The following is a 26,264-nucleotide window of genomic DNA, read 5'->3' on the forward strand; positions in this document are numbered from 1 at the left end:
GGCATTTATATGCGCCTCAATCCTGCAACACCTCAGATAGGTTTTAATACTAGATATCGGATACTCCGTGCCGATCATGCATTGGCATTTGCACATGAGCCTCGGCAACGGGTAGACCCCTCTTTGGAGATGGAAATGCCAAGTTTAACATGAAGAGACACGTCAAGATAAAAGATCGCTATTGTCAAACCCTTTTGTTCTTTATACTAGGAAATATTCTGTATAAACAATATTTCTCAGTTATTATGACCGTCGACAATACTCAACCAGAGGGTGAGAACCCTATCGGCGATATTCAGGTTGAATTTCTCGGCACCCAAAAGTCTAGCAACACAGCGAGTCGTCGCGATCTTGGTTTCACAGGTCAACTTGGAGGGAAATGGTATGCTGTATATGGCGATGTACTATGGTGCGATTCTGGTGTCACTGATCCGGAAGAGGACAATGAGGGATTTCATGGCATGGTCAGAAATGCTGTTTCTGCTCTGACGGATGATCCTCTCGTTGTGGAGGATCTGCATCTCAATGATGATGAGCCGGTTCCTCATCAGAAACAGTTTATGCCGTTTAATGAGGAGTGGGGTGAGACGAATATGTTTGGTTTTGGAGGAACGGGAATCGTGGAGGTTGATCCTGATACTGCGACTGGTGCTCTTTATTATCTCGTTGTAAGTTGTACTAAGCCCTACACAGGACTTTTTTGACCTGGGACTTTTTAGAATGACGATGAGCATTATAAAGGCGCTGGCGTAGCCAAGGTTGAGCTCATCGACGGCGTCCCAACTATTACCGATCGCTATGGCGAGAATGGCATCTGGTGGAATGGTGATGAGGTACCCAAGTACGGCGATGTCGCAACTTATCGAGACGTTAACAGCGAATACATCTACATTCTCGGAAACCCACCAAACCCAATCACTGATTTTCCTGACAAGCTGTACATTTACATGGCTCGCGTACCCGCAAAAGATGCCTTTGAGCTCGATAAGTATGAGTATTGGTGGGGCAGAGAAGAAGGATGGAAGAGTGAAGTCCTCACCACGTTCAACTGCGAAACGGCGGTCATGTGGGGTGTTGGACAAGGACAAATTGTGTATAACAATTACTTCCAGACGTATTTCTACGTCCATCTTGATCTATGTGAGTACAGCGTTTCACCGCGATGTAAGCGTCACTGACAGACTTGCAACAGCTGGCACTGCCTTTTTGAAGACTGCGCCAAGTCCTGAAGGTCCCTGGACAGAAGGCAAAGAGATTTACAAGGATGAGCCCATTGATGGAGGTCTGGTGTATGCTGGAATAGCGTACCCGCATTTGGATGAGTCTGGCGAGACGTTGACGATTGGATTCACCAACAACAACTGGATTCGGGTCATCAAGGTTGCTTTCACATAGAAGGCACCAAATCAACCGAAATAATTATTATTGTACAATTTGTTCTGCTTTACCGCAGTTCTATCACATTACAGCTCATCTTCTTTCTCTTTCGTATTCTCACAAACACCATCAAAGTCCCCATACTTCTCCATACCCGCACTAACAATCTTCTTGAACTCCTTAAAGGGACAACTAGCCCCGGGTCCATTCTGGCACAAAGGCAAAGGTCGAGGTGCAGTGTTCGCAATGAATCTGATAAACTCTTCCTTCTCAGATGTGCCGTCTTTAGCAACTGGTCTCTCACACGTCATTTTCTCCATGCCAACATGGCCTAAGAATGGAATGAGATCGGACATTTTCCAAGCTCGAACGTGATTGACGTGTGTAGTGGGGAATTCGTCGTATCCTTCGCTGGAAGATGAGTTGAAAATTCCGAGTGCTGTAGCGACGAACGGTGGGACTTCGCGATGAGTAAAGTAGAAAAATAAACGTTGCTCCTTAGGCCATCCAGATGATTCGTCACCGATTAACTCAGAGTTTTCGTCAATCTTGCTGAGTAGCTTAGACTGTGAGTTCAACCATGGAAAACCGAGGTAATTCGATAGAGGATTGAAAGGGCCGACCATGTGGGCATATTTCATATCCCAAGCATATTCATACGAAAGCCATTCCGCATCAGAAAACAATCCACAAATTGGAGATTTCTTTCCTCGAATGGCTGACTCGTAGCCACAAATTGATTGAAGTGCGAAAACATCGTAGGGAGCAAGTTCATAATCGTCGGGTGTGTAAGGGCGTAAGCGTTTCGCGACGCCACTTGCGTAATTGTTGACAAACTTCTCTTGCTGCTTCGTACCTGGTGCTTTGGAGAATTTCGAGCAGGCCTTGTGAGGGAGGAGAGCGCGCGTGCCGTTGTTCAATTCCTTCTTGTCAAAGCGCGTAATTTCAATGTTTCTGTCTTCGGGGAATGCTTGTAGAAAGGCCTTGGCTGTGTCGTAGGTTCTATCCTTCGTATCCGCGATGACACGCTTTACCGAAGACGCCAGATGGCGATAGCGCTTCACAATGTGATGCCCGACCTTCTTCGCGTCAACCTTGCCTGAAGGTGTGACATCTTCAAGACGATTCTCTTCAATTGGTGAGTACCACTTGTTCAAAAACTCAAGCGGTCCTGAAAAGTCACCGCGATGCTTCTCTAGTTTGTACAAGAAAGGCTTGATGTAATCTTCATACTCGGCATCATTCGCGTAAATCGCAGCGTGTCGAATGAGATACGACGCAGCTGTGACTGTACATCCTTCAGGTGCAGCATGCGACAATCCAAAGCCTACAGCATCAAAATAAGGCGATATTCCCGGGAGGTGAAGAAGAGGATCGAATTGATAGCCTTGACTATGATCAAAGCTGTCAATTGGCTGCTGAATGATGGAAGCGACAGCAATTGCAGGTAAAGCTGCAGCCGCAATGGCACACAGACTGTGATGCATCGCGAATTCAATAATGGAGAAGTTATTAGTAGGGAGGAGATGCACGAGGTTGCAGTCTTGGCCCTGTTTATTTAAGGAACAAGGTTGGGACGATCGATGACGTACAGGGAATTTGGTGGAACCTGACTGCTAAGCTTCGAAGCTAAGATAAGATAAGAATCAAGGCCAGTGACATTGCTAAGATTAGACTCCTCGGACGCTAAGCTCCGGCTTCCATGTCATTCCGAGACATCCAACCTCCAGTATCGTCTTCGATTGATACAAAAATAAACAAATGATATGACAGTATCAATTACCATTGTCAATCATCTTGGGTAATTGCTCAACAAACAACGTCTTTCGAATCGCATAGACCACAAAACCAGGTATGCGCCAATTCCCATAATGACCTACGCCAGACTTGCCGATCTGCATGCCTCCCATTGCTGTGAAAATTAGAATTGCTTTTCATCATAGACCAGGAGATGACATACCAGTTGTCGAAGCTTTGTATGGAATCATTGGCTTCCCTAGCATTATCTGCACCAAATTCTTGGCCATGTGACCAGCCTGCGTATTGACGAACCAAAACTGCGGTGCCTCAACATTAGACACGTCACCAATTGCAAAAACATCCTCACGGCCTTCAATGGCGAGATATTGATTGACCTTGATATATCCGTGCGTGTCAAGAAGATCAGGTGGGATGAAGGATGAGTTGGGGACCACGCCGAATGTTGGAATGACGAGGTCTGTGACTATTTTTTCTCCTCTTGAGAAGGTAACTTCTTGCTTTCCATTGGGAAGAGTGATGGACTCATTGACTTTGGTGTTGAGTCTGATTTTGACGCCGAGCTTCTCGAGTTGACGATGTGCTGACTTTGAGACGCTGTCGGGGCGATTATCGAGGACAGTTGGCCCGGCATTGATCTATAAACATCGTCAGCTAGACTTGGCCATGACTGGATGATGGGAAGATTTACTTACCAGAGTGATGTCCTTCTTGTTGCCATAGTAGTCCGCCAACTCGCCTGCGACCTCAACACCAGTCGGCCCTGCGCCAGCAACAATAATAGAATGGGCTTCTCCAACACGCTTCTGATACGTATGGACATAATTCCTCGTTGCATCAGTTGAGCCCCTCGACTTGAACGGCGACTCAGCTTTAGTCGAAGATCCACTGCCAATCAGAAGATAATCATAGCTGATATAAGTCTCCTGTCCTGCTTTATAAACCTTGACCTGTTTATTATTGATATCAATATCCGTAGCTGTACCAGCGATAAACTCAAACTTGTCACCATATTTGGCAAACCCAGGCGCAATAGCTTGGAAAAGTTGATCGTCGGGGATGGTCCCTGGGATGATGGCGCGAGGCACAGCAAGATTCCAGAAGAAGTGCGTATCGCGTGAAATCATTGTCACCTTGTAAGGTCCTGCATTTTTGTCCTGCATTCCTTGTAGGAACTTGTGGGCTGTCCTGACGGAGGCGAAAGAACCGCCTACTGTGACGATGTGTTTCGGTTTCTGAGACATGGTCTTTGGGTATGGTGACGGTTCAAGAAAGATTCCGCAGGTGATGAAGTGAAAGGCGTTAGCCAAAAAGTTGAGGAGGGCACTAAGAAACATGATTGATAAGATTCACGGACATACATTGAGGATGAGTACTGGTTCTCAAGCAACATATTTAACATGCATCAGATTTAGGCATTTCTCCATGATGTACTGGCAGTGCGACCATGTTTGACAAATAAGCCATTACATATCACCAATCATTCCTGTCTTGAAGCATTAGCTTATATATTCCCGCGCGGTTACCGGTCCAGATGACCTCAGATCTTAGTTGGATGCTACCATCAGGGCTGACAACCATCATCGTGCCGCGCGGTAATCAGTCAGCAACCTTCCGCGGTCTTCGAGCTTTTAATGGCCACATTGATATGCCTACGTTCTCAGACAATTTTGAATCGAAGTCTTGGACTTTTTTATCTGGTGAATTGCTAATTAACCTGAAAAATGAACGTCCAATTTCAAAGTTCGAACACATGTCAAGCTTGTTCACATCATAACTTCGCACTAGACGGCAACAAGCTTACTGTTGACCGACTGTCGATTCGGCTTCCATTCAATGTACCCAGACGCTAGGAATGGAATGTATTGTGCACTTCGTCTAATACGTCTCAACAATCGACCTGGAATGCTGAATTGCAGAGACCACATGGTCTTCAGAGTGAGCGAGTTTTGGATTGAACGAAACGGTATAGGGTAGCGTCTCCGCTAGACTTAATTCGTATTCCTCGCCCACACCCTCTGCTCTACCCGTTGATTTAATTTTACTGAAGTCCTATTTCTTCTGCCTACTTGCCAAGCTCCTTGTCAGCCTACTACAGGCAGCGTGAGGTTATAATCCACATTCAGGACGATTTACCTGGGGTTGGGCTTACGTCACGTGACGGCACAGCCTAGCCCCTCTATATCTTCCCGTTTGACGACTTGCAACTATCGTCAATTCCTATTCCGCTGTCAACTTTCAATCATGTCTGCCGAAGAATCAGCAGCGCCAAAGACGGTCCTTGTATTTAGCACAAAATCACCAGAGGAGGCCGCTATTTTCGGCCTTCGAGGGAGTGATATCCAAAACTTCAGAGCTGAACCGGTCCCTGGACCACCCGCTTCGCCTGATGAGTGGGGGTTTACGAGCCCAACGGCCGATGGAATTTGCAAATATTGTCAACTAATGCTTCATCCAGATCCACCCCAGCTTATCCAGCATCAGCCTAATCTCATGCACCTGATCAATTCAGGCGAGACTTGTTCGACTTGCAAATGGTTGGAAATTAGCATACAACGAGGTGCAACCCTGACGGTAGCTGAATTCCAACGAGGCAATCCGGAGTTATGCGATGAGAACAACTTTTCAAGGCCTGTTACTGTCGAATTGACCAAGCATAACAAGTATATCATGGCGGTTGGTTGGGTTGGAGATAGGAAGCTTTATACGAATGGTGGAATGCCTTTGACAATATCGTCACCATCCCGTCTTGGTACGTTGTTATCAAAACTCTAGAAAATGTATCTCACCCGTGGAATAGGAAATCTTGCTACTCGGAGATTCTGGATTCCTCACTACGAGCTGGATGAATCGGAACCTTTCAAGCGGCAAGACACATTGAAGACGTGGCTGAAAGAATGTGCAACTCACGAGAACTGTATGAAATCTCTTCCTACTACCCAGGAGTCAAAGCTCCCAACTCGCGTGCTAGACTTGACTGGAAGTGTGGACATCCCATCGGACCCCAAAGATATCAGTATCAAACTACGAGAGACGAAGGAGGGAGAAACTGGAACTTATACGGCTTTAAGCTACTGTTGGGGTGCCAACCCAGATCTCCATTTCAAAACGACAAGTGAGAATCTGAAAAAGCACAAAGAGGGAATCGACTTCTTCGACATGCCGTTGACGCATAGGGAGACCATCCTCGCGACGCTTTACCTAGGAATCCGGTATCTTTGGATCGACGGCTTATGCATTATACAAGACTCTCGCCAAGACTGGGAAGTCGAGTCTGCCAAGATGGGGTCTGTGTATACAAACGCACATCTCACGCTAGCAGCTACTTCATCCGACACCCCAGAGATGGGCCTTCTTCTCCCCTTCCAAGGCGCCGAATGCGTAAAGATCCACGGAGAGACTGTGAGCGTTAGGATGGAGACGCACCGAGGGCTTGATAGGATGTCTGAGCCTCTGAACACTAGAGGCTGGACTCTCCAAGAAGCTGTGTTGGCATCGAGAATTGTCTGTTTTGGCAAGGAGCAGTGGCTCTGGAAATGTCCCAGTCGCTACGCCACTGAGGATGGACTCATCGATGGACCGCGAGATATTGATGGTGGTTTGATACAGTGGGCTGATATAGCCCAGCAAGGTCCTGGCGAAGATGGAAAGAATTATCTGAGACATTGGTATCAGATGGTGACCAACTACTCGAATCGCGATCTGACATATCAAAGCGACAAATGGAATGCCATCGCTGGCCTTACAGACATGTTTATAAAGCAGACCGGCTATACCTATCTGGCAGGCCTATGGGAAGAGGATCTCGCAAATGGACTCGTGTGGGAAGCGAAAATCCGTGGGGTCACTCGTGAACCAGGGAGCATCCCATCGTGGTCCTGGATGTCCGTAAAAGGCGGGATCAAGGGTTATGTACACACAACTCCGACAGTCTCTATGATCGAGCTCTTAGAGAGTGATTTACAATGGAAAGGAACTCCGCTTGCCTCCCCTCTTAAAGTCGCTCGCTTGACAGTCAAGGGAAAGGTAATCCAGGCAACATTGGGGGCGCGCTCTGTTACACAGGACTCTCGACATCATGTTCTTGCAGCTCCAGGAAGTGACGAAATCTTTGGCGAGGCTTTTTTGGATAGCAGAATTCCTGATGGGGTTGAGATGCCGACTGTCTCGTGCCTTTTTGTAATGGAAGTGCCTGAACAGAAGGAATATTTTACGTTACTTCTTACACCGGCATCAGACGGCGAAGTAGACGGCCAAGATAAGGGTATGACAAGACTTGGGATTGGAGTTTTCTGGACTAGGTCCAGATTTTACAGTAACAGGACTGAAGGTGACGTGACCTTGGAAAATGCTTCTGAAGTTACAGTAGTGCTAGTGTAGAAAGCGGAAACCCAATGGCGGTCTTATTCCGTTTCAGAATAGAGAGTACGTATCTAATCAGGCTCCGAGTTTGGGAATACAATGAAATGTTGCACTTGCTGCCTGAAATGTGCAGATGCCACGTAATCATGCATTTTCCTGCCAGGCCGGCCCACTCGAGACCCTGTCTGGCTGAGGATTTGGGACGGCTGAGCCCGCTTCTCCGCAAACCATTGACCAACGTGCATAAGCTGAAGAATTTGATGTCATATCATGATCCAATTGACTCTAACAGATCAGATTTGTGAATTACTTCAGAAAGTGCATATTTTCGAGACATTGGCTAGACTCAAAATCTAGAATAATAGGCATGAACAATCATTCCTTGGCCTGACTTATGAAAGAGCCTTATTGCGCTGGACTCGAGAAAAAGAAATGAGACTCGGCTCGCATGGCACAAGCAGTCCACCAAGCCCAATAGTATTCAGCGCGTCAGTTACACAGCATATGCGACGTTCGGGGGAAATGAGACATGTCATTTTGTGTGCTTTGGCTGGCGCTTGCTAATTATCCTCGCCAATCAAGAGTTTGTTTTGTTTCGCCTTTCCCATTGTTTGCGGCTCCATGAGCCTTGTTTCCAGAGTTACAAATACCCCATAAGCATCAATAAATAGGAAAAGATCTAACCAGGCTAAAGGTACTAACTTATGACACTGAAGCCCTAATTACTTAACTACTACTTCATTACCCAGAATGAGGCTACACAACTCTCAGCTTGGAGATGCCTACCAAGACGAAAAGAAGAAAAAGATTAGACAAAATCTTGGAACAGAAGATTGGATCGCGTAAGTGCCACGTAATCTGAGACTTCAAGCAAAACTGACAAAGTATAGGCTTACGGAGCCGGGATCTTATCTAAACTACGTGAAGAGTCTATCAATGAGATGGCCCCAACTCGAGCTGCTATCCGACTTCATGGAAGTTGGGACAGCGCCGACGCGCTGGTGTATCTTCCCTGGAGAAGAAAAGGACAAGAATGAGCAACGCCGATATACATATCCCACGAGCATACCCAGTTGGTGCCCCGCTCTCTATGGATATTATTGCTACTAACTTGATGAAGAAAGGGAAATTGAACAGATTCGCCGAACAACAAAGATGGACGTTGCTTTGCTCAAGTTCCGACAGACAGGAAACCCAGAATTTACAAGTTATCGTTTGCAAGGAGAGTATACGGCCGAGGATGTTAGGGCTACCAAGAGTCGTTTACAAGATGCAGCCAACCCCAGAAGCTGGTTATCCTCTTTGGCGTGGATATCCCAACTGGGATGAAATGCCTGAGTTCGGTTCCAACTACACCCCTCAGGACCCAGTACGTGACCTTCAGATCCCGCCATCTTTGAGATCCAAGGATTCTGGAAACCCAATGAGCTGGTTCGAAGAATACATTTTCTGGGCCCAGAGGACCACCAACTTCGGTTTCTTTTGTTGTTTTATCGCCATTGGCTGTTGACTTACGGATATGTGGGAATAGTAAACAGCCAAAGTGGCTTATCAGCCCATATCATTCTGTTACCAAACCATACCCCCCTGATGTAGGCTCTTTGTGTTTGTGGTCTAAGCACAGCGGCCGGCAAACTGCTTCTTAATCAACACCGCCTTCAAAGTCAATCAAGGGGTACCATGCACTGAAACAAGACGGGATTGGCCCAAGCGTCGGCTAAGAGTCACTGCCGAGCTGCAAACATAAACAGCACCAGAAACCAAAAGAGAGAGGGCAAATGAGACAAGGTAGCTGTATGGTGAAATATGTTTTTGGAGAAAGTTACCCAGAGTTTATCTTAACTGGGAGGGGAGCTTATTGCCCACCCAGCCCATCGAAATGGTTGTATATCTTTATAGGTCTCGGGCGATTACATGACCAATCGGCGTAGCATCGACCAGTAGGAGAATGAGGTCTTGGTAACAGGAATAGTCGCGCGAAATAGATAGAGTTATTCACTCAGTCCAGGCTGACTTGGAACGAGATTCTTTGACCCACAAAGCTCACAAACATCATGACGGGCTATGATAGGCTGGCCCACTAAAAAGACAAATCCTGGTCCTTGTTAGACTTTGGGTTTGAAGGATCACCCTAATCAAAACAATCTTGCGATTAATCTAAAAAAGTTTCCGGTGACTCAACCGGCAACAAACCTCAGTCCTCTTAGCTATAAGAAGGGATGTTGAGCCGGTCTCAGAACTGAATCTCGAACACATCAACACTGACACTTGAGCTTTTCCACCCTCACCACAATACCTCAAGCTATCCGAATTCACAATGTCTCCTGACACCAAACTCTACAGGCATCGCTGCCTCCGTGGCTCGTGTCCTGACAGATGGTCCAAATTTCCTAACCACAAAGAAGACCAGGACAACCTGGAAGAAATCACTTCGAAGGATCCAATCGTTCACCGACACATCTTCAGCGACCATAAATGGGAGACTGAATCTTTCACCATCCATAGCCCTCTCATGCAAGGAGTGCTCTCGACTGTCCTGGAAAGATATCAGGACCTTGATCTTGAACTCGAGAAATGGACTTTCAAACCACCATTCATGCCTCTGATCCACCGGTGGGACCGCCTTCTGTCTCTGTGCGATGATCAAGGCAAAGAGCCTGTACCAGAGGCTTCGACTCAACTTCTAGAATTCCTAACCCCGATCCTGGCACCCAAGGTTGACGCACTTGTGAAGACCCGCAAGACTGGAAACGTCATGTTCCAGGACCTGTGGCAGATCTTTGCTCCACATGAATTTGTGATGACAAAGTTCTACGGTGTCGAAGCTGTATGCCGTGTCACGAAATACAAACTCGTGGAACCAAACTTCGCACCTCCATACTGGGAGATCTATCTGGAGTATATTGACTGGAATGGTAATCGTTGTGGCTATGCGAACACCATGACTGTCATCCCGGAATTCTCTGCCTATCGACGAGTCACCTCGCTGCCTGCCTACCCCTTGTCTTTCCACAACTCCGCTTCCAAGATTCGAGAGCAGATGATTGAACGAGGCCGAAAGTTTGAGGCCTTGCGTGGTTATCACTTCCAGGCCTGTTCCGGAACCAAGATTCTATTGCCTCCTGGAAAGTCAGAGGAGCGACCGGTAAGAGGACTAATGAGAGTTATTCACCAAGTTTAGCTAACACGTAGCGCAGGTCTCTGGTCGAGTCATCGTTGACGCTCACGCTTACTATTTGACCAATGATATTGTGAAACCTGATCTCGCGCCCCTAATCGGGGACGGTGAAGCCAATCAACCCCAGAAATCGGACGAGGCTGAGAAACGAGGCAAAAAGAATTCCAAAAATCGCGGCTGTGACGGCTGGGGCTGTACAGATGGCTTATGCGACTTCTGCCGCAACGAGGACGAGGACGACAATGATGACACTGATACTTCTGATGAACGCAATACGCCTGTGGTGGAAGGTAACGCAGAAATGACGGTGAAAGCACCAAACGATGCTGCAGGGCGCTCTGAGACGCTTGACGACCTGACTGACGACATGTGTCTCGTTGCGACTCCGTGGGTGAAAGGCTTTGACCTCAAGACCAAGGAATGGGGTAAGTTGGGATACCTTTGACTTGGAGGATTCATAAGCTGACAGTGTCAAATAGCCCAGTTCTATGTGGACAGTATAACCCCCGTAGTGTGGAATGATGCCGCATTCAATCACCTCGTGCTCCCCGGGACAGAGAAACAGCTTGCTTGGGAGTTTGTGGAGAACAAGACACTCGCCAACAGCTTTGACGACTTTATCCAAGACAAAGGTGAGTCTTTTCTGTCGGCAAACTTGAGCAACATCTGACATTCGCAGGTCGTGGTATCATAATTCTCATGTTTGGTCCACCTGGTGTAGGAAAGACCTATACGGCAGAAGCAGGTGAGTGAGGTCTACGTACGAAAAGAACTTGGTGAACTGACGGAAAATGCAGTTGCTGAGAAGGCACGGGTGCCGCTGTACTCCATGAGCGCTGGAGATCTCGGAACCGTGCCAAAAGAGGTCGAACTCGCCCTGGAGCGAGCACTCACCCTCTGTGGTCTCTGGAATGCTATGCTTCTACTTGACGAAGCTGACGTATTCCTCGGTGCTCGCACTGACAGTGACCTGGCTAGGAATGAGCTTGTAGCTGGTAAGCATCTTTAACTCCCCAACCTTCTCTACATCCGTCGCTAAGAATTTGCAGTCTTCCTCACGAAGCTAGAGTACTACACGGGAGTCTGCTTCCTCACGACGAATCGAACAGCCAGCATCGATACCGCATTCCAGTCTCGCGTAGATCTCTTCCTTCCTTACAAGGACTTGACTTTTGAAGCTAGGAAGAAGGTTTGGCAGAACTTCATCAATCGCGCTGGCGGTGCTCAAGTTGAGATTCCAGACGAGGATATGAACAAGCTGGCTGAGATGAAGCTGAATGGCCGAGAGATCAAGAACCTGATCAAGAGCGCTCATCTACTGGGTCTCAAGAACGGAGGTGTCATCCAGGTAGACCGGCTCTTGATGCTGGCTCGGAATCGGGTTGCTGCTCTTGGGGAGTTGAAAAACAACTGAGAAGGACGAGACCGTGATACCCATGAGAGCAAAGTAAAGTCGATATTCTGACCGAGATGGCGGATGACCACAGGAATAGTAGTGCTTGGGTAGATGAAATTCCGAACCATAAGGTTCTTAGAAGTAGATAGCCTTGGTGCACGGCAAATACCACCTAGCTCGGACACGAAACTCAAGCACACTAAAGTCCATTTCCGTTTCTAGAGCTGAGCCCCTGCCGCTCTAATCTGAGTTTAGGCTGAGGCGGACTGAGCTTGGGCAGTTGCTAGTCGTAAACGCGAGTTCACCCGTTATCTCAGCGTCGATGTCCGCAATTAGCCGCCTCTCCATGTTTTTGATGTGGGGCATGGAGCGCCGTGTCAAAGATACTTCTAATTATGAGCAGGCCAAGGCGAGATCAAGGTATTTTAGATACTACAGTTTGCAGATCGCGACCTTGACTCTTACTGCTGTGCCTCCTTAATGCTGCTATTGTATCTGTGGCGGATCAATTAGCAGCCAATTAATACTAGAGCATGCCCTACAGAAGGTGCCTTACGGTCCTTAAAGGGATAGAGAATTAGGCAGCAGATAATGCCTGTATCAAGATACTAAGCAACGTCAGGTGTCTGTACTAATACTTTTCTTGTAGTGTTGAAAGTGAGGCAGATCTTGTTACTATACCGAGCATGAGGTAACTTAGCACCATATGTGTAAAGGTCAACTCGAATTGTAAAGCTTTGTCATCAGTAGAATCCTATGGAAGCTGATGGAATCTTCGAGCTCCCCGTACGCGTACGCGGCTCGTGTTTTACTCCTTCTACGCGTCAATGATACCGCTAAATATATAACGCATACCACCAGGTCAGAAACAGCTTTACTGGTTTCAAGATTTCTGTACATCGAGGCTTGTAGTTAACAATTATCACAAGAGGCACGTCACAAATAGCATAATAACATTCTAGCATCGTAATGCCCTTTCATCTACTTATTCATTCTCAGTTTGCAGATCTAGATCCTGTGTACTAACGAGTGTCTAAGACTTATTCCTCATTCCCCATCTATATCGTAGTCCAAATGACTTCCCCATTTCTATCACAGTCTGAAACAATTCCATGACTTAGACCGAGTCCACGTCCGCCAATGTCTCGCGCTCCGCGCAGACCTAAAGAACACATTCGTGTTCAAGAGAGTACGTCCCAATGTACTTCGTTCTGGCCAGCTGTACGATAGTAATCTTCGCACGCCTTCCAAAATTCACTTTCGTATCCAACAGCACCATCCGGTGTTAGACCACGAGAGCGTTGATGTTCCCGGGCGGCACGTATGGCTTTGAAGGCAGCCAATTCCAGTGCATTAAGAGAATAGAGAGAAATGGGTTGGGCAGATCGAATAACATAACCTCCTCTATTACTTACTACGGATGTTGGACCGTCCTGGCCACGCGGGATTGATTCCCCGCCGCGAGACACAGCATCGCTACTATTGTACAAATTGCCCTGATCAGCAGAGGATGTTGGGGGCCTACCACAGCCAGATTGCTTGATGCCATCCTCAGAGCTAACAGCATTTCTGTCCCCAGGAGCATCTGGCATCTCGATATCCACGCTTTCGTCAGGAGCGTCTGGCATCTCGATATCCGCGCTTTGCACAGGCTTTTCTGTCCCAAGGTTGAATGATGAGCCTGACATCTCCGTTTCTAACTTACACAGAGAATAAAACGATAAGAGCCGACAACTGCTACGCACAGCCTTATAATACGCGAACGAATCTACCTAAAAATATCATCATTAACCCCCAAGCTCTGCATCGTGGCCGCTTCGCCATTTTACCTTTCTTGTATTGTATGTACAATTAATTACCGTTACCTGAAGAAAGTAAAGAGTGAATGACCTTGGATTATGGTGAAGGGGAAAGTATTAACAGTCGCGTAAAAAGCGGTCTCAGACGCGTTCCTTTAACGTGTTTCTATCCTTGAAGTGCCTCAACTCTTCTCAGACAAGCCTCTCTATTCCCTCTGAGAGAGGAAGAAGGAAAAGAATCAGTTCTGCTTGGAAAAGTGGACGGTCCGGCCCTTTTGTACTTCCCCATCCCTCTCTGTCCGCGTCTTTGCCCGGTCAGATCGTTCCGGGTGTCCAGCACCAATCACGCATGCTAGGCTGTCGTAGTCTCAGCTTCATTCGTTCTTGGTTATCATCACATGGATTACTCCCCGCTTTTGCCCAAACATTTATGGTCGGGCAATGCTAAATGGGATGACTGCATATGCAGTCAGCAATCTATCCTATCAGAACAAGCTAAGCTTGCTATCTGCTGCCGGCAGCCCCATGCCTTTTGTCGAGTTGATTTGCTACATCAGCATAGACTGGGGTGTCGGGGGGCCTCATTCCAAAGATACAGGCATTCACAGGTTACAGAGATTTGAAAGCTATGACGAGGTAAGGCGCGCGATGCAAGCATCAGCTGTCTAGTCAACCAACTCAAAATAACACTCTCAAAAACACACTTCAGGCAGCATGCCAACTACCCACACAATAGCCTAGAAAGCGATGACAGTGGTTTTGTTCCTTCCAGCATAAGGTGATGGGACAGATAACGTCTGGCGAGGTTTTGATTTGGTGATACTGTTAGTAGTTGACCAATAATCTGTATATATACTTGCGACTTTATCTCACTATATTGCTTTCTAATCCCTCCTAATTATATATTAATTGTGGATGCGCTGCTAATTCAGGAGGCTGGGTATGATCCAGGCAGACCACAGAGCAAGCGTGAAGCTATTGTTCGGTCAAAAATATGGACAAGAGCGGATTGATGAGAGATCATGATGCAAAAATTAGCCTATGCTGGTCGTTGGAAGGATAAAGGGCGTGCTGGCCTGACACCAAAGTCAAAGATGCTGCTTCTAGGAGCGAGCCCAGGCAGGACATTGCCCTGGTGTTGGAGTGGAGTACTGGAGGCACGGTGTCACGACTCTTGGCGGATACGTCGATGATGGCGATGACACTTGCGGCGAGTCCTACCGCCTCGGCCATGGTAAACGACGATATTCTGACGGCTAGGGAAGCGGTTTCGAAGGCGGTTTAGCTTTGCGGATCAGTAGCCCGAGACGAGAGACTGTATGGAGGATAGAGGGGCTCTGTTAACAGGTACTACAGTGAATGCCTAACCAGGATTTGGTGTGGCGGAGTCAAGCTAAGGTATCCTCTGAGTAGGCGAACGCGCTTCATGCATCTCGTAGTAATTGGTTTGTTGCAGCATAATATCCTGTTGGGAGGCAGGCAACGGCTGATGGTGAAAAAAAGAGTATAAAGACATGTTTCATGTTTCGTGAATGGAGCTTGCTCCCAGCCCTATCCGTGGTCAGGGCATGATCCCTCAAGATCATTAGACAAGTATGCGCCAGCACAACCAGCCTGCGGTACGGGGAATGTGTTCTTTACCCCACAATGTCCCGTACCCCTTTCATCGCCTCCAGAGAGACGTGATTGATGGCCTTATTGTAATCGAAGGTTGCTAGCCGAGGTGATCGGGGACAAGGGCGGGTTGGTGCCTTAGGTCTTGACATATGCAATGGAACCATCTCCCGCTGGACCCCAACCCCCAACCCCCAACTTGACTACCCTATTTGACTAGTCGAAACTCGAGATGCGGAAAAGGAAACCAAGAATTTTTGCCATATCAGATTTTGAATCTCGTGATAAATACTACAGACGATGAATAATGACTGTTCAAAGTAAGAATAGAACATCATGTATCATATATCAAGTTAATTGATAAACTTCCTGTTCATTATTTTAGAGATCTCCTCAATAGATTAGATAAAGAATACGAAATCTTTCCACAATTTAAGCATACGATTACCTTCAGGGTTTTCAGTTCGGTAGCACTGCTACCTACCCCAATAAGGTCCGAGCCGATCATTGTTTATCTTTAACCGTAATTTGACGGCAAAACACATTCCACCACTCACAAACCTCCCGCGATCTGCGCCGTTCGATCAAGAGACGTTCTCGTCTGATCATTGGTGCTAATTGCCAATGCCGACAGGGGTTCCCCGCAAACACCCCGGAATTAAGCTGTACCTTGATCCTAACCGAGCTCGGGGTTCTTTGATGTAAAGAGAAAAAAGCGCAGATGATCTTGAATACATATACTGTGCCAAAGACCATGTTTGTGCCATTGATGCTTCAGTTACTTCTCATTCTTGTTCAACTGCCAAGATGAAGCTGTCCTCGGTTCTTTGCGGTGTCTTTGCGACTGTCACTGTTGCGTTCCCCTCCGAATATCTCAGTCTTGCGACTTGGGGCGTTGAGGGTTATGCTAAGGATAATCCCATTGGCATTACTACCGGTGGCAAGGGCGGAAAGACTGTCACTGTCACTACTGCTGAAGAGCTTGTAGCTGCCGTCAAGGGTACTGAGCCCAAGATCGTGAAGCTCAAGGGCAAGGTTACTCTTCCTTCTCGCCTCAAGGTCGGATCCAATACTTCTCTCATTGGTGTTGGATTGACAGCTCATATCACTGGTGCTGGTGTCGATGTTTATCATGGCGATAATGTCATCCTGCAGAACTTGAAGATCACCCATATTTTGGATAACGATTGCATCACTATCCGAAACAGCACTCGTGTTTGGGTTGATCATAATGAGTTTTCTTCTGATATCAACCAAGGTCCTGATCACTACGTAAGTCTCGTGCAACCCGCCAAACTGCAAATTGTTTAGCTGACGTCTTCTGCCAGGACGGACAAGTCGATATCATCCGCGCCTCAGACTGGATCACCGTCTCTTGGAACTACTTCCACGACCACTGGAAGTCTTCCCTCGTTGGCAACGACGCTACCTTCCGCGATCTAGACTTCGGCCACCTCCACGTCACCTATCATCACAACTACTGGCGAAACATGGGAACTCGTGGCCCTGCTGGCCGCTTTGGTCACCAGCACATATACAACAACCTCTACGAGGACTTCCTGTACCAGGCTATCCACAGTCGATCCGATAACCAGGTATATCTCATCGCATCCAATTGGAGCGCTTTGACTAATTGAAACAGGTTCTGGTTGAGGGCAACGTCTTCCGTGGTAACACTAGCGAGGCCTTGAGCACCCACGGTCTTGTCATCCCCATGGATTCTCCCAACACTTGCACTTGCGGTGATGAGGAGCTTGATGGATATGCGAACCTCGGAGCCAGTACGTATAATTCTTTGACCATTTAAGATCTCACGGCTAACCATTGAACAGAAAACGATTGGGGTACTGCTGGAGTCAACATTACCCAGAAGGGCAACTTTTACAAGGCTGATTACAAGTTCAAGTTGACTCCTCTCAAGCTAGTCCCCACCGTGGCTAAGCTTGGTGCTGGTGTTGGTAGAATCTGGTAGTATGACAGCTTTAGCCTGTTATTACTTATTCATTAATATTATTCCTGCTGCTTTGTTGTCGATTCCGAGCTTTTACTCAATGCCAATACTTCGAGTCCACGTGCGTCATGTACAACGTATCTCTGGACTTTGGATGAATATCACATGCCAATCCTCGAGAGGCAGCATCAAGAATAATCTGAAAGGATCTAATCTGAATTTGGCTGGAGGGACGAAGGTAAACGTGAGCAATGTTGTCAAATATTTCGAAGCTCAAATGTTCAACATAGCCTTATCGGCCACTAGCAGCGGGCCTAATACAAGCCTGGATAAATTTGACGAGTCTGTCTAACTAAAAGTACCTACCGCTATAGTTGAAAGCACATCTCCACAAATGGCTTGCAAGTTTCAAGATTATTTACATATTGCAAAACATCAATGTCCAACTCTTTCTCACGAAGGGATCTGAAGTTTAGATAGATTGAAGAGAAGCAGAGCTGTATATTAAAGGCTAGCATCTAGTGACCTCATTGGTGATCTCGATTCCATTCATCTTAAGCTGTGAAACACATCATCGCAGATGAACAGTTTTGGAATTTGTGGCTGCTTGGTAGTGTCTGTTGCTAACTCTATGAGACTAGCGTAAACGATAGAGCGATGAAGTTGCAAGATCATAAAGTTGGGTGACGACGTCCCTTAAATACTTTGGCTTCACTATTGACCTGTTTGCTGAGCTGGTTTAGTCAAGCACCATGTTAGAAGTAGCATATAAGGCCAGCCATGAGATCTTCTGGGTTGACCTAAAAAGCACTAAAGACATCTATCCTAAGGCCCTGAGCTCTACCCGAACTGCATATCCAGAAGATGGCGTTTCTAGAAAGATCAATAGTTCACACCAGCGATGGGTTCATTGTGGTCTTGGCATAGAGGGTAGGCGTCTCACATCTGCTTAAATGAAGACAAACGAATGACGCATGTGGCTGATGTCAGACTTGACGTAGATAACCCATTGACCAATACAAGGGAGCTGTCAAGTCTCAGCGCTCATTGTATCTGTGACCTCCCTGAGATCGCCTGTTTACGGCAACAAGAGCGCACCGGGATTAGGTACAAAAAAAAACTCATGTCGTGTTTAGGTTTGCCAGGCTTCACGAATTCACAGAACTCTACACGCACAAAACTGCGGTCAATGGACATCACAAAGGACATAGGTCAAAGAGAAATGTATTAACATTTAATAGCACCATTTTCCATCATAATGATTGTGATCGGTCTAAGTCGCCGAGATCCTGTTCAACTCTAAGTTTACTCATCCGCAACGCATTCCATCTCGGTTACAAATTCTTCCGAGGTCCACATCGTTTACTCTGACCCTCTTCGCATCCTCCTTGATACCGTAATCAAGACTTTCCGCACCGCGCACACCTCAAAAACGCATACATCTCTCATCCGGAACAGAGGTGCGATGATTTCTACCCCTCTGGAGCCATCTACGCGACGAAACCTCGCACGTTGCAGCCCTCCGCTGCGTAACTCACGTTGAATATCGGTATGTTGGAGAGTCCCGGACATGACAATATCTTCGCCATCTCGAAAATACGGCCCTTTTACAGGGTCTCAAACCACTATTAAAACAGTGCAGATCTGATTACTTCCCCGTACTATAATAGCAATTAAGTAGTCTCGTGCAACTCGAGCCTGGCCGATTCTATCAGAATAACTTCCTATATTATCTAGCACAGCTGCTTGACCATCATGATCATCTAGAGCCCTTCCCTAGCTAGGTTTATGGGCATTGGGGCTATAATATACAACTCTGCCTCCGGCAGAGTAGAGTGGTGGCTGAGGGCAACCTGCTTGTATATTACTTTCATTAAAGCTCATAGCAGGAATATCCGGAGCCACCGCTTCTGATGTCCTTTCAACGTTGCCTCCCTGTGACTGATAATCCGCCATCTCCTCGTCTTTGAATTCCACTGGACGATTCATCCCAAAATTCTCTGATGCAGAAAATGTATATCTCTATCTCACGCAGAGAACAAAGTGGTAACAGGCCGGCCAATTCTCCGTACAGACTTACAGTGCTCGTAAAAGCCATCCATATAAATTATTAATACCACGAGACCCGTCACATGGACTTTTTTGGCATGCTACTTTCCTAGTTTCGTCCAAATACTTGCGTTGGTGACTCAAAGTAAAAGGGTCAGCTGCATCATGATTCAGGCCATGATCATAGGCGAGGAGTAAAGAAATTAAAAATAGTTGCAAGCCCAGGAGGTCATTGGAGGCTTGAAAAACCGCGTATGAAAAAACAGTGAATTGCATTGTAGGAAGGTAGGTCGTCGGGCAGTTTAGTCGAAGAAAAGCGAGCACGCGCTTAAGAACGCAAATAAAATAAAGCCTTAAACACCATCAAGAGTGTCGAAGACGACAGAGCGGTTGCGTCCAAGAGTGTCCGTACTACTCGGGCCTCTGCTAGGTGGGCAATACCAACAATACACTCAGCTGTCGGAAGTATGGTTGTACCTGGTCCCAACGACGCTTCCTTCCATTACCATTGTCCTTCGCTTTATTAATCACGCTACAATGCGACTGCGCAAGAAGTATACTATGGAGCATTTAAGTGACTCTATCGAGACTTTCTAAGATGTACGCTTTTCTCTAAAGAAATATTTGTGTATAAGCTAACAGTAGAGCCATAGCCCCTCGCCTCAGCTAGAGTTTAAGGAAATCGTTGTCACAGACAGATCTAGACAGTTGGAAGGCAAAGGCGAAGAAGGACTATAACAAGGCAGAGTAAGTAAACTGAATCTAAACTTGGGAATGCTATTTATTCTTCAAGCTTAATTTGCTTTCATCCTTCGAAGCTTACTTAGATAATAGTGTGAAATTCTGAAGATTATCCTCTCATTCTATCGAATGAACTACCTATTGATATGCCCCCAAGAATCAACTACCAGAAATACGAAATTAATTACAATCTGTTACTTAATCTACTTCCTTCTTCTTTCTTTTTTGGCCTTGGTGACACTCGTCCCTATGACGTTTCAAATTGTCCTGTCTTGTGTATACCTTGTCGCAGTCAGGGCATGTTCCGCCTATAGGATGGTAATTGGTTTGCTCAGCCCACGGCCTATGGTTATTCCATACATGACGCCTTATCTCCTTTTCCTCACTAGCGTCTCCCCAAGGACAGTCATTCTTGGGGCATGCCCTGTGTTGTTTCATATGCTCGCTGAAAATAAAGAATGCCATCGATCAGCATGTGTCCAATAATACCAAGAAAGAACCTCGTCACAACGATGGTAGAGAAATGGCCACTTACTCGTGTTCTGCTTTGTCGGCAGCTTTATGTTTGCAATCTTTCCAATTACAAGCGAGTCGCGGTGTTCTTTCTACCAGATCTGTTGACTTGTCGGAGAAGTCTTGTGTATCGATCGGAGGGGGGTTCGCAGGCCTAGACTGATCTGCGGAAATGTTGGATTGCGCGACTATCGCATCACCGGAGGGCTCAAACACCATTTGCATCGTGGCTTCAGCAGGGACCATGGGTCGCTGGTGGTTCGATTGCAAATCACCAATTGCTCATGCGTCATGGGATGGTGCAAGTAGCTGAAGCCGTTGATGCTCTGGCGTCGCAGCCTGCATCAACAGACTTGGATCAATCGCGCCGTTGTCCTGATCAGGGGTTGCATTTGCATAGTCAGGTTGAGGAACGCTTGCATGTAGTGCCACAGAGTCTAGGTATTGTAGTTCCTTATATTGTCCCTGATCCTGTGTTGGTGCATCGTCGCCGCTCAATGGCGGATTTTGAGCACCGTATCGAAAAGGGTGATTAGCTTGAAAAGACATGCCCTTTGCAAGTTTTGACTTGGAAACTGATAGTCAGCAAGAAAGAGTAGTATCTGCTCTTGATATAGCGATAATTCAAATCCCTCCATTGGCAATTGTTAAGGTTGGATAACAGTCAGGAGGACAGATGTTGATGTGAGCGGGGAGCCTTGTATGAACAGAAGTCCTAATTTTACAAAGGTACGTATGCAGGAGGCCGGGCACGTAGACCCCTGCCACATCCATAATGACACCAGTGGCTTCCAGTCTTGCTCAACGATGCCCCGTAATTGTCCCCGACCTCCTGCATGAATCTTGTACCTGGCTTATTATAGAGGGGCCTGGGGTACCCATCTGGAATGATGACGGTTGTACAAGACCGAGCTTCGCTGTCAATTAATATGAATGCAATGTCACAAAAAGGTGCCATAACTGGCGATACCCATAAGCGCTTTGTTAAAGTGGCAACCCTGCTGTCTCTAATTGACCCGGTCCGAGGTGAACCGACAGTACATAGCCTCGACATGCACCCCCATGAAAATGCGCAAAAGATGGAGAGTCTTCAAAAGAAATTCCTGGACTCATTCGCCCTGATCTGTTCAACTTCTGCCAAAAGCGGCGAGACAGCTTCAGCTGTGTGTATGGAACAAGGGCATCCTACAGGAACCGTCTTGCGACTTGCTCGCAACCTTGGTGTGCCTCAACAACTACTTCAAGGTCTAAATGATATATTGGATTACCTTGCTGCTGTTTCTTCTAAAGGTATAAACCAAAGCTCACCATCTGAACAGCTACAGGATTACTGACACTGAATCGCACAGAATTGCCAATTCAGCAAAAAGAACATCAACTCCTACTGAAGATTGTTGATCTTACACGTCTGAGAATTGAAAGCATATTGCAAAGACTTCGTGATCCAAAAACTCAACAGAGCGCTCAGGAAGTAGTCGACAACCTGAGAGAGGACACTGCCTTCTCCGACGACCCCGAAAAGGCCGGCTTCGCGACCTGGATGGAAAGTCTTCCGGTTCTGGTGTCTCTTGAACCCAACGCTGAATCTGCTGTGTTGGTTCCTCACATCAAGTGGGCATCACGGGCGAAATGGGTCTACTCCGAGCATCTCGAGGCACTATTTTGCCCAGGTGAAGAAGAATTACCGGACTGGGTCTTTCTGATATACAAGCTTGGTCGGTACTTTGCTGCAGCAAAAGCAATGCTCAAGTTGGCGATCAAGCAACCGTTCCTTTTTACGTCAATTCACATCGAAACGATTGATGCCCCAGATCAAGAACGCTTCAACTTGGGAAACGATTTAACAGCATTGAAGACAGTGCTTCAGAAGCTCACCGATGTGGACCACGATAAGCTCATGTCTCAACTAGGCCAAATCTGGCTCACCAGTGACCCTGAGATGCGGTTCCGTCAGGCCTGCCGTTTGACATTGACAGTACATGCAGAGATGCAGGTCCTCAGTTTTTATGACCACCATCCCGAGTTAACGCCCCGACTTGCTTTCATGGGAACGAGTAAGAAGACTTGCTTCTTGTGTCATCGATTTATGTCCCGTCACCCGCTGCAAATGAACGCCTCAGCAAGTCACCAGAAGCTATATCCGTCGTGGATGCCTGCTCCGTGCTTCATATCTGATGTGCGCAAACGACATAAAACGCTGCTCTGGGAGCTCAGCAGACATTTGGAGCAGACTACTGCCCGCGATCTTGAAACAAGGTTAGGGATTCGTCGCCGGAAGAATCTGGATTCAACAGCAGGTCCATCGCTTACAACTTCTGGAAGTATTGCTTCAGATTGGTGGGCCAGTGGATTGGCACATTCTAACATACTGGACCTCAATCATTCGGTTTAATGCGCATTCTTTCAGATGTTAACCTCGCCGATTGGTCTAGTTACAACAGTACTCGAACTTTTAGCGGCCTTTATTGGGAGTTAGGCATGTCAACCCTCTTCGTGTGCGAGCATAGCGCGAATGACGTGGAACTTCCTTGTGATCATTGATTCCTTGCAATCGCAAGGTTCAATGCAGTATGACCAACATGATATCGGCTCTCTACCTATCACGACTGCAGTATATGTTTCAGGCCCCACTCGTAGCTGGCCTCATTATTGTAGGACTACACCACACTTGGATAATTTGTTGGCCTCAATTCTGACAATTTGGGCGTGTCTCACTATCATTGTAAGGTTTGAGCAAGCCCAAGGTAGGTCTTGGGAGGCTGACCTAAAGGAAATATAAATCCATCCAATTACTATTCGTCTGGTCGCCCTCGAACGTGACCCAACATGTCTACCCCTCACCTTCTCATGTCACTTATGCATCCTACATAATTCTTGCCTTCGCGAACTGACCAGCCTCCTGCACTGCAGGGTAAAGTAGATTTACATCGAGAACCTTCTCAGTCGAACTTGCATGGTAGATTTAGACAGATTCGCATTCTTCAAATATTGGACTGTTGAAGTAGTCTGATGCAGCACAGTGTTCTGAAGGCTTGCAGTACGCTGTGCTAATCTCACTCGAATCTTGATCCTGCTTCACTTGACTTGGCTACTCATGTCACACATAGACTACTTTATCATCTACTGCTTCCAATCTGCCCCTCGCTCCGGCACCAAGGCATCCCCCAATGTGTTTCTTAGGCAACAGTCCTAGCAAATGGTTGCTCACTGGATCTTCAAATCGTAATGGCAACGCAGGTCGTCTATCTATCAAAAGTTCTTGGGCCTTGCAGACGAAAGAGTCAATGATCCTACTAACCCAGCATGCGTGTGTGGTGAATTAAGCAGGCCTCAAAGAGAAGGCAAGAACAGCGCCAATCCTGGTGGTGGTTTCCATTACGGATGTCGACTGCGCACGTGCGACTATTATTCTGTGAGAATGGATGAAAATAGTGATCAGGGTGGGTTCGGATATAGTGGACTTTTTTGCTTTCGATATCATTTAGCAACTATAGAGTCCTCTAGACCTCAGTGGCGCACAGTCATTATGATTTGGGATTGGTCGGAATGACTCATGTTATAGGACAAAAGTAGATACTATAGATTGCGTCTACTGGATATATGTCCCGCTTGAAAGCTAACGTCTTGGAAATAATGTTGCCTATGGAGATGTAGAAATCACAATGATCTTTTATAATGTAAAGTTCCTATCACGCATAACGATGTTAACGATATCGATTGCAAAACTGGCGTGCGCTACCGACCGAGCGTAAACAATATGTCCCATCGAGTCTCAACTTAATCTCCCCCAAGACTCAGAATCCTTTATCCAATCCTCCCTATGAACGTCGTGACTGATGTTAGTAAGAGCACATTTCAAGCTCATAGTAAGACTATCCGTGGTCTCATGATATGGCACATCATAGCCAAAATACGAAATGTATACGGCCTCAATGTTGGCATGCCTCTCCAAGAACTTCAAGGCAAATCCATCTAAACATTGAACATCCATTCGTAGGTATTGCAAGGACGGGAAATTCAATCCATCTAATGCCTTGAAAGTGCGAACACGAAGACAAAGTCGCTTCAATCGTTGACAACAAGAGAGAAACGCATGAAGGTCTTCATACTCGGTCGGGTTAGTGTAACAAAGGACCAAGTCCTCCAAGTCTATAAGTTTGTTTTGGATAAGGGACCTAATGTCTAATAGTCGAGCTTCAGCTTCATTATCATTGACGCTGTTCGATAGTATCAGACTTTGGAGCTTTATATGTGGCTGGGACGCGATAGCTCGGAAGGCAATCCAAAGACTTGAAAATTGATAACCCGCGTAGTCAGTTGAAGGTGAACGGGTGCAGTCACACTTGAAGCCAGTGTCTGATAGCTCATTATAGCATCTTAACGAAATATCAGTCCTAGAAGCCAGCGCAATAGCAAGCTGTGTAGAGAGGCGGTGTCGCCATTCTTTCGTAGGCATTGCCCAGCTGACAATAATCTCTTTCACAATCTCCATCAGGTTGGGAGACGATAAGGAATCAAGGCTAGTGGTGTTGAAATGGTATATGAAGTCTTTTCCGAAAGACGTGATTACCAGCGCGTTCCATTCGTGGCATACCAATCGACAAACACTCAGCGTTGTGAAGTCAAGGTAGTCTAAAATCCGTCGGTGTAGTTTCTTATCAAAATCAGACACTGATTGGAGAGATGTTAATCTGCATATCACTTACAAGTGGAAGAAGCATTATTGCATTTGCCTGTGCGAAGCTTATGGATGTATGATTCTGTTGCATTGCCGCAGGACTCAAATAGGCGTTTTTATGATTCTTGGAGATCGCCACAGCTGGTCTATCAAGAGTAAAAGCCGGACGTCGATGATCATTCGAGAATTAAGGGGGTTATGTATGTCGGTCAGTGTGAGAAACCAATAAGCGAAATCGAAAGTTATGTTGGTTGAGAGGTTGCTTACATGCCTTTCGGCCGGTTTCCATAGCTCAAGAGTCCTAGCATGAAGCCACTTTTAATTTCAGAAATGCATAAACATCAAATGTGATAGCACACGTCACATTTGGTGGGTGGTGTCTAACAACTTACCAATTATGGAAGCCAGTTAAGCGCCGATATTCTTGACGGGGGAGCTCTGATACTCGTGAACCAGCATGCAGCCTTGCTTTCAACCTACCCCGCAATTGACGGGGAGCAAGTCACCCGGTCAGGGCAACAGGCTGATAGCAAGGCATAATGATAGACAGACAACCAACTGGTTTCGCCATGTTCCACCAAGCGTGACGAGCCCCTGGCAATTATTGTTTGCATCGACAGCCTACTCTTCTGTTCTTGATTGTCGCGTACCCCAGTCCACTTCGCACGTCTATGTTTGTATCCAGTCTATTCCCATATATCCATACTATGGCGACTTAGTGTCATAAGTCGAAGATCGGTCTGGAAGGGGCTAAATTGATACTGATCCTGGCTGATCAGTTTGAGAATTTGACCTCAAAGCTGTGAGGGGTAAGTCTTTTCAACTCATTTGTTTGTTGTTATCATTAT

The 26,264-nt window shown here is 46.7% G+C and overlaps 10 protein-coding genes across 10 annotated transcripts; 6 read left to right on the forward strand and 4 right to left on the reverse strand.

Annotated features, from left to right (window-relative positions):
• Window positions 1-245: 245 nt before the first annotated feature.
• Window positions 246-1,395, forward strand: BKA55DRAFT_511060 (uncharacterized protein; the record flags this gene model as incomplete). Its single annotated transcript, XM_046187668.1, has 3 exons — window positions 246-668; window positions 720-1,140; window positions 1,193-1,395. The coding sequence occupies 3 exons, from the start codon at window positions 246-248 to the stop codon at window positions 1,393-1,395; spliced, it is 1,047 nt and encodes a 348-aa protein (XP_046049988.1).
• A 68-nt stretch (window positions 1,396-1,463) lies between these two features.
• BKA55DRAFT_593408 (histidine phosphatase superfamily) lies at window positions 1,464-4,379 on the reverse strand (the record flags this gene model as incomplete). The annotated part of the gene is made up of 4 exons (XM_046195546.1): window positions 1,464-2,853; window positions 2,970-3,006; window positions 3,338-3,773; window positions 3,831-4,379. 4 exons carry the CDS (start codon window positions 4,377-4,379, stop codon window positions 1,464-1,466), a joined length of 2,412 nt encoding a protein of 803 aa, XP_046049989.1.
• Window positions 4,380-5,353: 974 nt separating this feature from the next.
• On the forward strand, window positions 5,354-7,614 carry BKA55DRAFT_566160 (heterokaryon incompatibility protein-domain-containing protein). The gene is made up of 2 exons (XM_046192600.1): window positions 5,354-5,887; window positions 5,936-7,614. The coding sequence occupies exons 1-2, from the start codon at window positions 5,380-5,382 to the stop codon at window positions 7,513-7,515; spliced, it is 2,088 nt and encodes a 695-aa protein (XP_046049990.1). The 5' UTR covers window positions 5,354-5,379; the 3' UTR covers window positions 7,516-7,614.
• Window positions 7,615-8,247: 633 nt separating this feature from the next.
• On the forward strand, window positions 8,248-9,007 carry BKA55DRAFT_538606 (uncharacterized protein; the record flags this gene model as incomplete). Its single annotated transcript, XM_046190049.1, has 3 exons — window positions 8,248-8,339; window positions 8,388-8,569; window positions 8,622-9,007. The coding sequence occupies 3 exons, from the start codon at window positions 8,248-8,250 to the stop codon at window positions 9,005-9,007; spliced, it is 660 nt and encodes a 219-aa protein (XP_046049991.1).
• An 807-nt stretch (window positions 9,008-9,814) lies between these two features.
• Window positions 9,815-12,089, forward strand: BKA55DRAFT_689247 (P-loop containing nucleoside triphosphate hydrolase protein; the record flags this gene model as incomplete). The annotated part of the gene is made up of 6 exons (XM_046199330.1): window positions 9,815-10,642; window positions 10,695-11,100; window positions 11,155-11,307; window positions 11,355-11,420; window positions 11,473-11,670; window positions 11,725-12,089. 6 exons carry the CDS (start codon window positions 9,815-9,817, stop codon window positions 12,087-12,089), a joined length of 2,016 nt encoding a protein of 671 aa, XP_046049992.1.
• Window positions 12,090-12,968: 879 nt separating this feature from the next.
• On the reverse strand, window positions 12,969-14,102 carry BKA55DRAFT_674997 (uncharacterized protein). The gene is made up of 3 exons (XM_046198060.1): window positions 13,901-14,102; window positions 13,277-13,843; window positions 12,969-13,233 (listed from the first exon to the last, which is right to left on the reverse strand). The coding sequence occupies exons 2-3, from the start codon at window positions 13,757-13,759 to the stop codon at window positions 13,189-13,191; spliced, it is 528 nt and encodes a 175-aa protein (XP_046049993.1). The 5' UTR covers window positions 13,760-13,843; window positions 13,901-14,102; the 3' UTR covers window positions 12,969-13,188.
• Window positions 14,103-16,186: 2,084 nt separating this feature from the next.
• BKA55DRAFT_613352 (pectin lyase fold/virulence factor) lies at window positions 16,187-17,665 on the forward strand. The gene is made up of 4 exons (XM_046196682.1): window positions 16,187-16,756; window positions 16,813-17,079; window positions 17,127-17,265; window positions 17,317-17,665. The coding sequence occupies exons 1-4, from the start codon at window positions 16,292-16,294 to the stop codon at window positions 17,454-17,456; spliced, it is 1,011 nt and encodes a 336-aa protein (XP_046049994.1). The 5' UTR covers window positions 16,187-16,291; the 3' UTR covers window positions 17,457-17,665.
• Window positions 17,666-20,260: 2,595 nt separating this feature from the next.
• Window positions 20,261-21,429, reverse strand: BKA55DRAFT_674999 (uncharacterized protein). The gene is made up of 2 exons (XM_046198061.1): window positions 20,761-21,429; window positions 20,261-20,670 (listed from the first exon to the last, which is right to left on the reverse strand). The coding sequence occupies exons 1-2, from the start codon at window positions 20,982-20,984 to the stop codon at window positions 20,424-20,426; spliced, it is 471 nt and encodes a 156-aa protein (XP_046049995.1). The 5' UTR covers window positions 20,985-21,429; the 3' UTR covers window positions 20,261-20,423.
• A 361-nt stretch (window positions 21,430-21,790) lies between these two features.
• On the forward strand, window positions 21,791-23,130 carry BKA55DRAFT_689250 (uncharacterized protein; the record flags this gene model as incomplete). The annotated part of the gene is made up of 2 exons (XM_046199331.1): window positions 21,791-22,028; window positions 22,088-23,130. 2 exons carry the CDS (start codon window positions 21,791-21,793, stop codon window positions 23,128-23,130), a joined length of 1,281 nt encoding a protein of 426 aa, XP_046049996.1.
• A 1,229-nt stretch (window positions 23,131-24,359) lies between these two features.
• BKA55DRAFT_344428 (uncharacterized protein) lies at window positions 24,360-25,686 on the reverse strand. The gene is made up of 5 exons (XM_046185766.1): window position 25,686; window positions 25,445-25,616; window positions 24,615-25,392; window positions 24,482-24,567; window positions 24,360-24,424 (listed from the first exon to the last, which is right to left on the reverse strand). The coding sequence occupies exons 2-4, from the start codon at window positions 25,505-25,507 to the stop codon at window positions 24,557-24,559; spliced, it is 852 nt and encodes a 283-aa protein (XP_046049997.1). The 5' UTR covers window positions 25,508-25,616; window position 25,686; the 3' UTR covers window positions 24,360-24,424; window positions 24,482-24,556.
• Between the last annotated feature and the right edge of the window lie 578 nt (window positions 25,687-26,264).

Source organism: Fusarium redolens (assembly GCF_020744475.1).
Source record: "Fusarium redolens strain MPI-CAGE-AT-0023 chromosome Unknown BKA55scaffold_7, whole genome shotgun sequence".
Taxonomy (NCBI): Eukaryota; Fungi; Ascomycota; class Sordariomycetes; order Hypocreales; family Nectriaceae; genus Fusarium; species Fusarium redolens.

Bases quoted from the DNA above. Each gene is read 5' to 3' on its own strand.
- BKA55DRAFT_344428 (XM_046185766.1), bottom strand. From the start codon at position 25,507: ATGCAACAGAATCATACATCCATAAGCTTCGCACAGGCAAATGCAATA. The intron at 25,393-25,444 runs GTAAGTGATATG...GATTTTGATAAG, and splicing joins CAATAATGCTTCTTCCACTT to AAACTACACCGACGGATTTT.
- BKA55DRAFT_566160 (XM_046192600.1), top strand. From the start codon at position 5,380: ATGTCTGCCGAAGAATCAGCAGCGCCAAAGACGGTCCTTGTATTTAGC. The intron at 5,888-5,935 runs GTACGTTGTTAT...CCCGTGGAATAG, and splicing joins ATCGTCACCATCCCGTCTTG to GAAATCTTGCTACTCGGAGA.
- BKA55DRAFT_613352 (XM_046196682.1), top strand. From the start codon at position 16,292: ATGAAGCTGTCCTCGGTTCTTTGCGGTGTCTTTGCGACTGTCACTGTT. The intron at 17,080-17,126 runs GTATATCTCATC...TAATTGAAACAG, and splicing joins ACAGTCGATCCGATAACCAG to GTTCTGGTTGAGGGCAACGT. The intron at 17,266-17,316 runs GTACGTATAATT...ACCATTGAACAG, and splicing joins ATATGCGAACCTCGGAGCCA to AAAACGATTGGGGTACTGCT.
- BKA55DRAFT_674997 (XM_046198060.1), bottom strand. From the start codon at position 13,759: ATGTCAGGCTCATCATTCAACCTTGGGACAGAAAAGCCTGTGCAAAGC. The intron at 13,234-13,276 runs GTACATTGGGAC...TGTGTTCTTTAG, and splicing joins GTACAGCTGGCCAGAACGAA to GTCTGCGCGGAGCGCGAGAC.
- BKA55DRAFT_674999 (XM_046198061.1), bottom strand. From the start codon at position 20,984: ATGGTCCCTGCTGAAGCCACGATGCAAATGGTGTTTGAGCCCTCCGGT. The intron at 20,671-20,760 runs GTAAGTGGCCAT...CTTTATTTTCAG, and splicing joins GCCGACAAAGCAGAACACGA to CGAGCATATGAAACAACACA.